The sequence below is a fragment of the Pelecanus crispus genome, chromosome 10 (assembly GCF_030463565.1).
Source record: "Pelecanus crispus isolate bPelCri1 chromosome 10, bPelCri1.pri, whole genome shotgun sequence".
NCBI lineage: Eukaryota > Metazoa > Chordata > Aves > Pelecaniformes > Pelecanidae > Pelecanus > Pelecanus crispus.
Genome location: NC_134652.1, coordinates 34,213,369 through 34,227,299, shown reverse-complemented (window position 1 = coordinate 34,227,299; position 13,931 = coordinate 34,213,369). Strand labels below are relative to the sequence as shown.

Sequence of the window (13,931 nt, the reverse complement as noted above, 5' to 3'; positions counted from 1 at the left end):
TAGTACCCAAGTTTTGATGGTAGTACATGCTGCAGAGGAACTTGTTATTCCATCTCTCTTCCTTCCACATTCTGCTAGTCTGCCAAAACATGCCCAGAGAGAAAATGTCTTCCTCCCCCAGCAGTTAGTGGGGTTGGCGCATGTCATTTATGAGCCTCTAGATATATGCCTGCCCATTAAGCAATGGTAACAACTGACTTGTTAAGGGAAGCTGATTTTTTTTAATGGGATAACAACAGCAAGGTTGTCTGAGATTTTGTTCATTAATATAAGTGATTCTGCGTCCCCAGGGGGTGTTCCTCAGAGCACAGTGACTTTCAGTGTAATTTCTCCTAGGGGCAGGAAAGGGAAGTTGGTAGATTTTAGTTTCTACATGTATGAATTTATAGGCTATTAAGTCTGCTCTATAGTAATGTTTCCAGCAAATGTTCAGCCTTAATTCTTTAAATGCCCCACTAGATGTCAGAGATGTTTTAAAGTGCAGTTTCAGTATGGATTTATGTGGCTAAAGTAGAAAGGCAAGAGACAGATTTTTTTTATGGAAAATATTTCTTAGCAGGTAGAAAGACTCGGTGTCCTCTGAGGCTGTGGGTGATGCTGCACAAGGCTGCTGTGTTTTCCTGTTTCTAACTTTACAGTTTGGTTATTTTGGGGCCTTCCTTCAGGAAGCTTCTCTTGCAGATGTTGATTTCCACCACCCTCACCCTCCCCAGTCTCAACCAAGTGTGTGGGCCTATGCAGTGCAGGACATACTTTGAATCCCCACAGGGCAATTTGCCATGTGCACATTCTGTATCACACCGGCTATCATGGTTTTGCTGTTAAGGCTAATACAGAGAGCATGATTTTAGCTGCTTGGCATTTTGATTCAGTCCAACCAGAGGTTAATTACCTGCAACATTTTTCAATCTGTTACTGTTCAGTTGTAATCTCTAGTTTCTCATTATACTGATAACAGCACCTTTTGAAAATAGTGCCCCTGTACTCACTTTGGGATGCACGTTTCCTCTGAGCTCAGCACCTATATTTGAAGCCAGATATTTAAAGCGCACTAACTTTGAGTTTTGCAATGGGAATAAAAAGAGCATTTGCTTTCTTCAGGATCCACAGAATGGTTGGGAGCTGAATACTCAGAGCCCCAGTGTGGGCACTGAGCACTTAGTAAATCTTTTTAGAAGGTTTGGCCCATAATATCCAGGCTCCATTAGGTAATTTACAGTTGGTTACTGTTATATATTTGTGTAATGTGACCCAACTAAGCTGCATTGTCATCAGGATTGCGTTCGAGTGCAGTACAGCGGGACACGGTCAGCAGTTACTGCCTTTGGTAGCGAGTCCACTGTAGACATGAGTTTGGGTTCAAGGGTAGGAAACCTAGCAAGGGTGTCTGCCTGACGTGCCAGCTGCTGTCACCCGCTCTTCTGTCACCGGTGCTAAAGGCAGTAGGAACAAGAGGAGAGAAAAAAAAATGTAATTTGCACGTAAAGGATATTCTTTCTCGTTCCTAACAACATCCCCTCAGCAGATTCTCTTTTCTACTCATTTTAGCCGAGGTCTTTTATGTGACAGAAAATTGCATAGCGCTCTGACATTTTAAGGATTTTAGATCTCAAGTTTCAGATAAGAAAAATAATGAGCTATCCAAAAAGTAAGAGTGTCAGTACATGTCACCTAGCAAGTCTGTATACTTCCTGGGTGAAGAGAAATGGGCCTGATCTCAGAGAAAAATGTAGTTTTATCTTTTCTGTTTGTGTTTGAAAAAGATCAATTTCCTCCTCAAGTGGAGGAGTAAAAGGTAAGGATAAATCTGGGTGAATGTTACTTCCAGAAAACGTGTAGAAGTGTAAACAATAATTCAATATTTCTTTTAAAATCTTACTCATTCTAAGGAAGTGAATTACTCAGGAGGTAAAAAAAATACTATGCGACTTTTTCTTAAATAATTTGCTATCCCACGTTGGACACTGCATGGAGAAATGTTCCTTTTGTAAAAGAAACACTATCTTCCTGGCTTTCAAATTGTACTTTCTTGCACATCAAAAAATGTGATTAGGAAGCACATTACACAGTGAAAGAGGAATTTATCACTTCTTTAAATTCAGTAGGATGTTTTGAATCTTACTGACACCTGAATTTGCATTTTAGTATTCATGTGCCTCCTCTGAAGATTGTTAACTTGTTGCTTCTAATTTACAGAGTGGACTGACGCCACTCCACCTGGCTGCTCAAGAGGATAGAGTCAATGTAGCAGAGGTTCTTGTTAACCAAGGAGCTGCTGTTGATGCACAGACAAAGGTACAAACACCACTGTCAACATGTATTATTTCATTTCAGGGAGGCATGAGCCTGTAGACTGGACTAGTAATCGATTTCAGGGTGAAGCTGAGATAACAGCAGAGAAACACTCCTTGTAATAAATTATTATAGAATATATTCTGAAAACTGAAGATGTATAAACTTGAATGTTTAGTGTCATGCTCAGTCTTTGAGCAGTAAGCTTATTTCTTGCCAAATATTAAGATCAATATAGATTTAGATTGTATCCTACTATTGTGTTTTACTGAAGGTAAGTGGGATTGATCTGGTTTTTCTGTAAGGAAATTTTCAGAAAATCTTGTGTTCTCTCTACAGAGAGTCACATAAACTTTCACCACACGCACACTCTCATCTGCTTTTGGTATTTTTTTACATGTTGCACGTACTTTCCATTCAGCTGACAGCAGAAATAAAACATGGCAGAACTTTTACTTAAAACATCTGTATTTACAGCAAAAGAAACAATGTGGATGCAACGTAGGCATTCCTGGCTGGTTATTAAGTGGTTAATACTTTTTCCCATGACTTAAGAGACTTTATGAAATGAAGTAGTCTCCTTTCCCTGAGCTGATACTAAATAGCCATCCATAGACATGATTCTGCAAGTAAAGCCATTGTTCGTTTGTAAAGATTACCCCCTACTCCTACAGCTTGACTCAGCCTTCATGACTGGGTGCCTCTGAATTTCTAAGCCACTTGGTTTTGCAAAGCATGGTGAGGTGAGCTATTTCATCATAGGGATACATTCTAGGGAACTGACTTTTTCTGGTGTCCCAAGGTCAGACTAGACCATTGCTCTCCTGATGGTAAGCATTAACCTGTTAGGTTGTCAGTAAATATTACTCTGCTCTACCTTCAAAAATAACATTAGAGATGAAACATTTAGCTCCTGAGGACAAATTTGGAACTCTTTATCACTGTTTTCTAACGCGAAATACATATATGTGGTAGTGGTCCATTTCAAATTTACTTGCCTAAAAATAGTTTTGCCTAAAGTAAGTATTTGGACTCCTACATAAGAGACCTGACTTTCTAAGGTGCTTGGGGGGATGCTTTTGAGACCCCAAACAATGACGCCTCCCACCTCACAGTATTGGTTTTAAGAGCGATGTCCTAAGTGAATTCCAAGAGCCTGTGTACAAATGGTTTTATGCTCACTGACAGTGCTTGTGGTGCTCAGAACTTAATGATAATGATCTCAGTGTTGATTACATTTACTTTCTTCATGCATTGTCTAGACCTCAGAGTCATTCCTTTAGCTGGATGAGAAATCAGTTGTGATTAAATACTTGGACTGTAGCTGATCAAATCAGCTAAATGAACCAAGTCTCACAGTCTGACCCGCACCCTTTGTGCAGAGTAGCAGCTTTCACAACGCTCTGCTAGGTGTGTGCCACAAGTTAGGTGCTGTGCTTGCATCCCAGAAATGTCCAGGTGTGTCAGGCTGTCCAGCAATATTATCATTCTACCATCACACTGACATGAGAAAGGGCTGAATCCATCATCATCTCTGGCTGCAGATCAGCTGATTGTAATCCGTGGCAGAGGGAATAGTCATTGTTACGTGATTTTTGTACTGTGTAATTCCAACTGTACCGGCTACTGATTTCAATGACATTATTTGACATGAAACTGAAATAGTTCTGCTGAAATCCCAGGAGCTTGTCCAGCTTTATACTTTTGTAACATATCCTCAGCGTTTATTTTACACATGAATCAGTCTGGGTTCATATCATCTGCTAAATCATCCAGCAGCAGATGAGATCTGCCCTGGTTCATTCTTTGCACAATTTCCTCAGATGTACGCGGTTGCCTTTCTGGAGATAGTTCCTACCTGGTTTTGGTTTCTGTAGCAAGACATCGCAGAACTTGCTCTTTTAACTTGGTCAGAGCTGAATTACCTCCTAGGCCATCCAACTTGTCTGTGTTTGCCTTTCTCCCGCTCTTCTCTGTCCCGCAAATAGTAAGTAGTCTAAGGAGACATTTACATTGACAGGTGCAGGCAGTCATGTGTCCCCTTTGCCTGCTCCCCAACGTCCAAACAGGATCCAGTTCTGGAGTAGTGGCCTTTGAGTCACATTAGCATGGTGGAAATGTCTGAGATGCTGTCACAGCTGAGAGGCAGGGCATGTTTGTTGGGTTTCAGGGCCAGCCTGGCACAGTTGCACAAGCTCTGTACTGAACTTTAAGCCTGGCAGAGTGGCAATGTGGTGGAGCAGGCATGTGACTGTTGTAGAAACACACTGAAAAGGGGCTTCAGTTTCTCATTCAGAAATCTCCTCTGGGTGAAGCTGAATTCCTTAATTGCATCTCTGAAAACTGAACTACTCAGGAGGTAAAACCATGCACAGGGAAAAAAAAATGCAGTCATATTTGACTGTCTGCAGCATGAATCCTGTCATCCATAATAGTCCTATAGTTTAAAAAAAAAAAAAACCCAACAGTAAGTCCCTTGTTGTTCATCTTCATTCCTCAGTTATGTATGTAACTAGTTGTTGTGGTTTAGCAAGTAAAGAATAGTTTCCCAGTACACGCTTGCTTCCATGAGACTTCCCCATAGTAGTCAGGAAGTGGGGCAGGTACTCATAGGTCACGCAGTCACGGTGTATTTAAGCAGAAGTACTTTGTGGTGTAACAAATCACCTGTCTGGGAAAATATGCATTATTAATCCTGTAAGCCTCTGCGGTGAAGAACACCTGCAGTGGCTGTCCTCCTGCCTACTAAATACTAATTTGCCCTCTCTGCTGTAGGGGACTGTCTGATCCTTAGCAAGAAAGTGCCCACATGCCTTGCAGGATTGTGTTAGAGTGGAGTGAGCTTGACGCTTATTCACTGGCTTCTGCAGAGTCCCATCTGCTGGGTTTGTGCCGTGGTGAGCCCTGAAGCTCCACACAGTCAGCCCCATGGAGGTCATCTGCCAGATACCCACTCACCACCGCCTGTGATATAAGAAAAGTGCCAATGCAGTACCATGTATTCTAGCATGAAATAGTTCCTAGATAAACTGATGATCATCTTGAGTTCCTAAGGAAACAGCTGAGAAGCTTGGAACTTCTACAATGAAGGAAAAGTGTTATGCTGAACCACCATACCTTGACCTCATGTTCTATGCAGATGATTAGATGATTGGCTTGTAAAATAGCAGCTCTGTAGTTACAAGCTCTCTTGTTTAGATGGATTAACTGTTCTATGGGAATAAAAGGTCTGTGCATGCTGCCTCTAAAACCAGAGGCACTGGGGAGCAAGATATAGCAACAGCTGAGTTGGCTTCAGAAGCACTGTTGCTATGCTTGCATGTTTGCACAATACCGTCCAGCATGTCCAGTTCAGATTCATTACTTTGGACATAGAGTGGCAGAGATGTGGCCATCTGCGCCTTAAAAGTCAGTGAAGCTGCACAGCTTAGAGTGGCATTATACTGGGGATCTCTGCTACCAGCAGCATCACGACTAACCTTCTGTTTCCTTCTCTCCATTTCACATCCATATGCTTTTGTTACTGCAGTTATTGTGGTCTAGATGACTATTCAGTAGTCCTTTTTTCTTTGTTTAGATTCTCTCCTTATCATATTCTTCATTTTCCCAGGTTAAGTATGCATCGATTATGTTAGTTCAGCAAAGTGTCTGTCAATGGAGGGAGTACACTTAATATCTTAGCAGGTCGTTCAACTTCTTGGGTAGGGACCAGTGACCTATCATCTTCCACCTCTGCTACATGTTCTTTAATCATCATTTATATATATAACTTACACTCCCTGTGAAAACATCTAGTGTCTGCAATTCTGACACATGGGAGTTCTTACTCCTGCTCAGGCTCTGAGGGCCACACACGATTGGTTTTTTTCAGGTGATTAGAGGAGAAGATTGGGAAGAAACATATTTTGTATCTTGAAGCTACAGCAGGGAAGAAAAAAATCTAATACTACAGAAAATTTCTTGTGTGGGAGATTAGTCTGTATGATTAAGATCAGTTCTGGCACTAAAATTTATGAGCATTTTCAAAATTGCTCTCAGGACCTGAACCATTGCAACTGTGGTTCTTTCTTGGGGTGGCTTCCCTCCCAAGAAATTTTTTTCCTGAACTTTGTTGTAGAAAAAGGCATGAAAGGAAGAATAGCTGCTGGTTTTGAAGTCCATTTGTTGATGGCGTTATGGGAACCTTCTGGTTCTGCTGCATCAATTAGCTAAATAGCCTCTAATCCCAGAGCTGCGGGAGTCTGTCTCAGTCAATGCTGAAGAGTAAACACTGGTTTAGCGTGCCAGAACTAGTGCTTGAGAGGCCACAAGGCTGCTCCTGCCCACTTGAAGATGGGATTTTGTTTTGTGGTTTTAAGCCTAGCCATGCTAGACTGAGCTCCAGTTGATAAGCCACAGAAAACACCTTATCTTAATATGCAAGAAGCAAATCATGGAATGGTGGACAAGCAGCAACGCTAAAATGCACTTCAGGTGGTGAAGCTGCAGAGCTGCTTCAAAACCCTTCGCATTTAGAAAGCTTTAAAAACTGAATTTAGCATTCATAGAAGCCACATGAGGGTCCCACTGCAAAGGCAGCAGATTTTGTCCATGCTGACATTACTTTTTTTGTGTCTGAATTTAGGTATATTAAAGAGTTTTTGATGCTGAAACTCTGTGTTATGCAATATCATGCTTAAAACAAGGAATGCTCATCTTACACGTAATATTGGGAGTTAAAAGTCAATCCAAAGTCATGGCTGTGAGCAAAGCAGATATATTCCTTCTCTGGTGGTCAAGTTGAGTGTGTAAAAGCTATAGTGGTGCATGTAGTGTTGCTTTTGTTGCAGGGCTTTTGTGCTGAGAGTTGGCATGAGTAAATATTGTTTCATGGCTTGGCAGGTTTCCACATGTCATATTTCAACTGTTTATCCCATTGGATAGTGTTATTGTAGGATACAGCGTTGCCGTGATGGACAGGCAAAGGAAGACCAACGAGAGAAGAGTGCTGGTTCAGTCAAGGATCTGGAGCTTTGATCTCAGTGCAGGTCATTTTAGTCAAATAGTTGCTACACTGCACTTGGTGTTGGGCCTCTTCCAGGGGGATTGATGGTCTCACAGTCCCTGTTTGACGACTGCCTTGAAAGTAAAGCCAGTATTAAACTGTCTTTTGTTCCGAAAACTGTAGTATTGGTAGGAGGTAATGGTAACTGACAGGTCATTATGTTCTTTTGCAGGTTGAGGTGGGCCTTTTATTTCAGATTTATTCAGATCTGCCTGCCTTGTTCTGACAGGAGCCCCATACCAGCCTGAGTGCTACAGTGGTTCATAACAGCAATCCAATTTTGCCATTGGAATATCTAATTTTCAGATGAAGAAAGAGATAGGAAGGAGGCAGGGAGGGTGGGAAGTGCTATCAAGAAGAATCACTTTCATACAGAACGAAGACTCAAATACAGATTATCTTCAGTATATCTTCATGGTACATTATCTCTCTCTCCTTGGTTCTCGGTATGTGCTCAGTTGTTGTCAAGACATTTGTGTGGAAATTGCCAGCCTAATAATGTGCAATAATGAACCTTTACAATGTACTGCAACGTGTTAGGCCCTGATTCAGCAAAGCAGTGAAGTGTGTTTGCACACATAGGTTTGCCTGTTTCATTCGATCAAGGCTAGATGCCTTTGTGATCTTTGGATCTAGAGCATTTTCTAGCCTTATCAACAATAATACTGTAGCTTCATTGTCTGACATTTACAGCAGAAAAACAAAAACAGAGCAGCTTGAGAGTCAGCGTGACTAGAAAGATACAGTAATTCAAGCTGTTAAGATTTATGGTTATTACCAGTGGAGGATATTAAAGTAATTCACTGACATGATATACAAGGCTTGTGATAATTTCCCTCAAAAAAATTGAAGGGCAAGAGAATAAGGGATGCTTTGTGTTTGTGTGTTCCATTAGAATTGAAAAGCCAGTATTTCTGATTTTTTTTTTTTTTTTGGCACTTATTCTTGTGGCTTTTGATAAGCCCTTTCCAGCTGCTAACTCCCGCATTGCTGCTTGTTCTGTAAAACAGCTAGAAGCAGCATGGCAGCTGACTGCCAGAAGGTGATGCACGTTAGAGCTGTATCAAACAAAACCCCTGATATTCTTGGAAGTAACTTTTTTAATATTAGGATGCCTACTAAGTCCCTTGGCACTTTGCCAGTAAATATGACTCTGAACCTAAACTGCTGTGCAGAAGTGTGTATAATTGTGGGGCTGGGGCTGGTGGTTGGTTTGGGTTTTTTTTTTAAATTATTAGTAGCTTTTGAAGCAAAATATTTTAGCCTTCTGGCTAAAATATCTGTTTTCCATGAGGATGCTGGGATATAAATATGAATGTTATACCTTCCTGAGCTAGAAATAGTTGAATGCAGGAATCCGTACAGTAGCTGAGAAGCAAAGGATATCCTTTCTGGGTCTCAGGCATTAAAAGGGCATTTTGCTAACTAGTTTTATTTTGACCAATACCTTCACTACAAACATTGCTGACTCTAAACATATGAAAGGTGTCCTCTGGTGGCTGATGAGGTCTAGCATGCACAGTGAGATGTGACCCACCGTGTCAGATCTCTGTCACTGCTGTCAGTGATTGTGTGCTGCATCAGGCACTGCCTCGTCAAACACGACACGACGCGAGATGACCACAGGGTATGGCAAACTTAAAAGAAAGCTCCCAGGCCCCTCCAGGGAGTTCAGACAGGAAACCAGTATTTTGCCACCAGCCTAGCAGGCGCCTACATCACTACCCAGGACATGCGTGATGCCTGTAGCAGAGAAGCTGCCTTTCAGTGCATGCACCTCCAGCTGCCATACCTGACCAGGCCAGCAGCACCAAGAGCTTCAGAGGGAGCCTCCTTCAGCTTCAGCTCTGGGACACCAAGAGCTGCAGCAGGGAGCACAGAGACCATGTCACCACGGAAATGTCATGATTTCTACCATGCATTTGGAGGGGAAAGAGGAACAGTTTTCACTTAGGCTCTGATTTAAACAGCAGGCTAGTCGGGAGTGACAAAGAACATCAATAATTACTCCTCTAGCCATTTATGAAGGTACCACATGTAAATTTTTGTATATACCAATCGTTGAAGGAAATGGATGTTGTACTGCAGTAAATATCAGTGTTTTGATAGCTCCTCCTTCTTCAATATTCATTGTTACAGGCTGGAGAGAGGAGCCTTTACAGATCGCTTCAAAGGGAAAGTTGAGATGAGCCAGTCTTTGCCCTGTGATACTCTCCAGATTTTAATGTTTTAGGGTTATTAGCAGGGGATTCCCAGCAGGTGGCCCTTGATTTTGGATTTCATCTCCCCAGTTGGTTTTATGATGCCTGATTTTTGTTGACCTGCAGGTCATGTTAAGAGGCCTGTATTTTGAAGAGGGAGAAGGGAATTAAGCTCTTGTATGAGGAGGTTTCACAGCATTTTTTTTAAACTGATGTTTTGATAGTTTGCCCATGTTTTAATCTGAGTTTATCTTCAGACATGTAGGAGCAGGGGCCGCAGAAGCTGCATTTGAGGTACATGGCTGTGACTACACTCAGCGTTCTGCTGAAGATTCAAGACTCTGGCCAGCTTAGGGAGCCCTGTCAGATTCAGACCCTGGGCACTGCTAGGAAGCTACTAGGCCAACCGTAAACTAACAGTAACTGTAAGATGAGGTCCCAGTGTTCAGTTTGTGATGATTACATCTTAGCCAGTGCTCAGGCTCTTAACACCATGCACAACTATGCTGTGGGAAAAGTTCCTTGTAGTCATTTGGCATCTGATCCAATGTTCATATAAGTCAACGGAAAGTTTCATTCTGCTGATGCCAACAGAATTTGGATCCAGCGCTCCTTCTTGCAATGATTAACTCGTCCTGGTTGTCAAAGCTAGTGGTTTCTTTAGATGACAAAGGGTATATAATTAACCGAAGAAAAAATACACACCCTAATTTAAAGTAACTGGCACAGCTACCATCTCGTAGTATGTGTTAATACAATTCAAATTAGGTAACCTTGTGAGAAGGAGTATCAGAGGCAAAGTGACATGAAAGCAGCAGGAGCCTGGTCATACAAGACCAGCCCATCTTTCAGTGTTTCCACCCACAAGGTTGGCTTTTGCATCTAGTTCCACACCATCCAATCCCAAGTAGTGTACTTCCCTTCTGGCCGTATGGCTGCTTCGGACTCCACCAACAGCCATGTTTCCCCATATATATTATAACTGACCTTTCTGCCATTGGAATTAATGATCTCAGACAGCCTCCGCTCTTACCCTTTTTCCGAAAGCAGAATTCTTGTAGATTAACGTTTGCAGTATATTTTACCATGTGTTTAGTGTATTTGTGTTCCTCATATCAGACATGATTTTTACAGCCTAGCAAGTGATTTTTCCATAAAAATTCGTAATAGAGCATGGGCCAATACCGCATTGGAAGTCCCACAGAGTAGCAAAAGGTACTGGCAGTGTAGTTTCATTCTGCTTGCAAAATGGTGAAGCCCCATGTGAACACTGGCTAAGATGACACTTCTGGCATCTCAGAGCCTGTCAAGTGGCTGACCTTTAAAGAGGAAAGGAATCCCCATGACTCACCTCAAGAGAGGGGGAAGCCCATTAATCCAGCTCTGTGAGCCAAGCAAAGCATCTGCTGGAAAGCCATAAAGCTATTAGTGTGAATTGGGGAGGAGGTTTGGGTGAAAGGGGCCTCTCTCCATGCCATGGAGAAAAATAGCAAGTGTTGCATTTAGAGGTAGCCATCTCTCAAACTGTCCTTTGCGCAGCTCTAGATTGATTACGTTTGTTAAGAAAGAAGAGATAGTATTGTCTTGCAGGGAAGATAAGGCAGGAAAAGATAATTACTTCAAGAAAGATAATCTAATAATTTCTAATACCTTAAGCATCTCAAGTAAGTCCAACTTTTTCAAAACTGCTAACTGTTCTCATGGACTAAGAGATTAGAAAAAGAGCAGCAAGAGCAAGCTTTGGTCCTCTTTGTTTTGTCCCATTGTATGTTAAATGTTAACTGTTGATTAAAGCGTTTATTACAATTAACAAGTTTCAACATGCTGTTTGACTTATTTTAAATATGTGGGTTTTAAAGTGAGTGAGTTCAGAGTGAGCCTAGTGACTCCTGCTTTGCTACCAGGAGTAGTTTTTAAAAAACAGTAGTAGTTTTTTTTTAAAATCTTATCAGGTTTTTAAGTTATATTCTTCTTGTACTAACTGGTTTTAGAAAAATTTCCAAAATGTGTATACTTTACTATAAAAAGCTATTTAATTGTGTTTAAAGCATTAGGTGGGGGAGTCCCAATGTTGGCAATCATTTTTAGTCTGTCCACTAGTAATGAAAAGTATTAGTAACAAAAAGGATACATTCAACTTTCTCATCTTTGCAGTTGCCAAGAAAATGCAGTTTCTTCCAGTTTGCATAACACAAGGCCAGACACGTGAAAAATTAGACCTTTCTGTCTTAGAGCCTCAATTCACCAGCTGGTGTTCCAGTTTCTGTAGGACTATATTGTTATGGCAGAGCTGGCAAATCGGTTGCATTGTTTTAGATTTACCTTCTGGGTGTTTCAGTCAGCTGCAAATTGCACTGTAGCTGAGGCAGTCCTCAGCACGCCTGGTTTTCAGAAAGTTGTTATTACTTACTTATTTACTTACTTGTTTATTATCACACTGTAGGAGCACCGAGTATGTGAACCTTACTGGGCAAGGCATTATACACACACTTATTTAAAAAGTTGAGCTCTGCCCCAGAGACCTGGTAGTCTGACCATCGGTGAGGAAGGCAAATCTTTAATCAACATTGCATGTGTTGAAGATTACAGAAATACAAGGCATTCGGAGAGGTTCACACAGAATGGTACTTGAATCGACATTCATGAGACGTGTGGGTTTTTTCCAAGATTGGAAGGTTTTTCACATAGGCCAAAGAAATAAAGCTTAACAGGATTTTTGCTGTTTCATGTCTGGTTTTATTTGTCAGGGGATGTGTGGGATATTCATATTTACTAATTGCTTACATTCATTCTAGATGGGATACACTCCTTTGCATGTTGGCTGCCACTACGGAAACATAAAAATTGTTAACTTCCTTCTGCAACATTCTGCAAAAGTTAATGCCAAAACGAAGGTGAGTGTTCCGCCTCTGCCTCGCTCGTTCTGTGGAGGCGGCTTCCGCGCTGTGCCCACTGTAGCCTTTCCCTTTCCCTGTGCCTGCAGAACGGGTACACGCCGCTGCACCAGGCTGCACAGCAGGGGCACACCCACATCATCAACGTCCTGCTCCAGCACGGCGCGGCGCCCAACGAGCTCACTGTGGTAAGTGCAGGGGGTCCGCTGCGAGGCCGCTGCTTTCCCCACCCCGCGTAAAGCATTTGAGCAAGGGAAACGTGGAAAAAATGTGTGTGGTGGGAGAGGAAAAGAGCAGAGGAAGCCTATTCCCATCGCCCCCGTATCCTCTATGCCATCATCTCTTCCAAAACTGGAACAGCAAATGTCTGAAAATCTTTTCATTTTTATCCCATTTCTGTAAAGAGTTAAAAACTTACGGTTATATATCCTACTACCCAAAATGTATTTATTTCAGTCACCAACATACAAACATTTATTTGACCTGTATCGTGCATTTTTCTACAGTTAATTAGCAGTTTCTACACTTAGACTTACTAACATTCAATTTTTGTTATAAATGTTTCAATTGCTAGAATGGAAACACTGCCCTCGCCATTGCTAAGCGACTTGGCTACATTTCAGTCGTTGACACGCTGAAGGTGGTGACAGAAGAGACCATGACTACAATTGTAAGTACAGCTTAGTTCAGTAGTGAATGGAAGAATTTTTCCTAAGCCAGTGTACTCAGCTTTGTTTAGTTATATGTCTACTGAGATTCCAGTTTAATTTCCACCTATTTCCTTTTAGCAGTATAAAGTGGATATTAAGTCAAATATGAGCAATATCTTTTTAAGGTGGTAGACATTATTAGGATGTATGCAGAAAGAGTACCAACCAAGCAGAAAATGGACAGTGTAAATGGCTGGTCATAGCTGCCATGTTTTTCCGCACATCTTGTTGTTTAGGGCACAAACCACATGAATATGGGCTGGTTTGTGGTTGAAAAGACATTCCTACAGACTTGTGTAAATAGAAGCTGCTTCTGCCTTTTGAGAGGGTTTGCCAAGGGACTGATGTATAATGGCTTGTATTTGGCCTAAGAGACCTATTCCAATTTAAAAGGGTTTGGAATTTACTTAAAAGCACCTCATTGCGTAGTTTCTGGCGTCTTCTGAAAGATGGTGAAAGGCTGTCTTGTGTGAGCAGCCACAGTCAGCTCCTGCAATCCTGGATATCCCTTCACTGACACGGACATGAACTGCAGCTTGTCTGTCCTGCCTCTCAGGAAGGCTTATTGCAGTGTTAGCCAGGAGAGGTTAAAGGGACTAGCAATGGTCAAATATTACCTGCTGTAAGAAAAATGGTGAGTCACAGAATCCAAAATATTTCTTGGAAAGATCTTTTGTTCAGTAACATTTTGCCAAATTGCTCTGTGAAGAAAACAGTTTTGTGAGGTGAGGAGCCTCTGTGCGCCACCACAGTAGCAAAGCCAAAATTGAGTCTTAAGAACATAAATTCA

The 13,931-nt window shown here is 41.7% G+C and overlaps 1 protein-coding gene across 2 annotated transcripts in view; it reads left to right on the top strand.

Annotated features, from left to right (window-relative positions):
- ANK3 (ankyrin 3) overlaps positions 1–13,931 on the top strand; it is a 204,911-nt gene that overhangs the window by 110,578 nt on the left and 80,402 nt on the right. For both annotated transcript variants that reach the window (XM_075717238.1, XM_075717237.1), the window contains exons 18-21: positions 2,197–2,295; positions 12,333–12,431; positions 12,521–12,619; positions 13,006–13,101. In XM_075717238.1, coding sequence (XP_075573353.1) covers positions 2,197–2,295; positions 12,333–12,431; positions 12,521–12,619; positions 13,006–13,101 — 393 coding nt within the window. The remainder of the gene's footprint in view (positions 1–2,196; positions 2,296–12,332; positions 12,432–12,520; positions 12,620–13,005; positions 13,102–13,931) is intronic.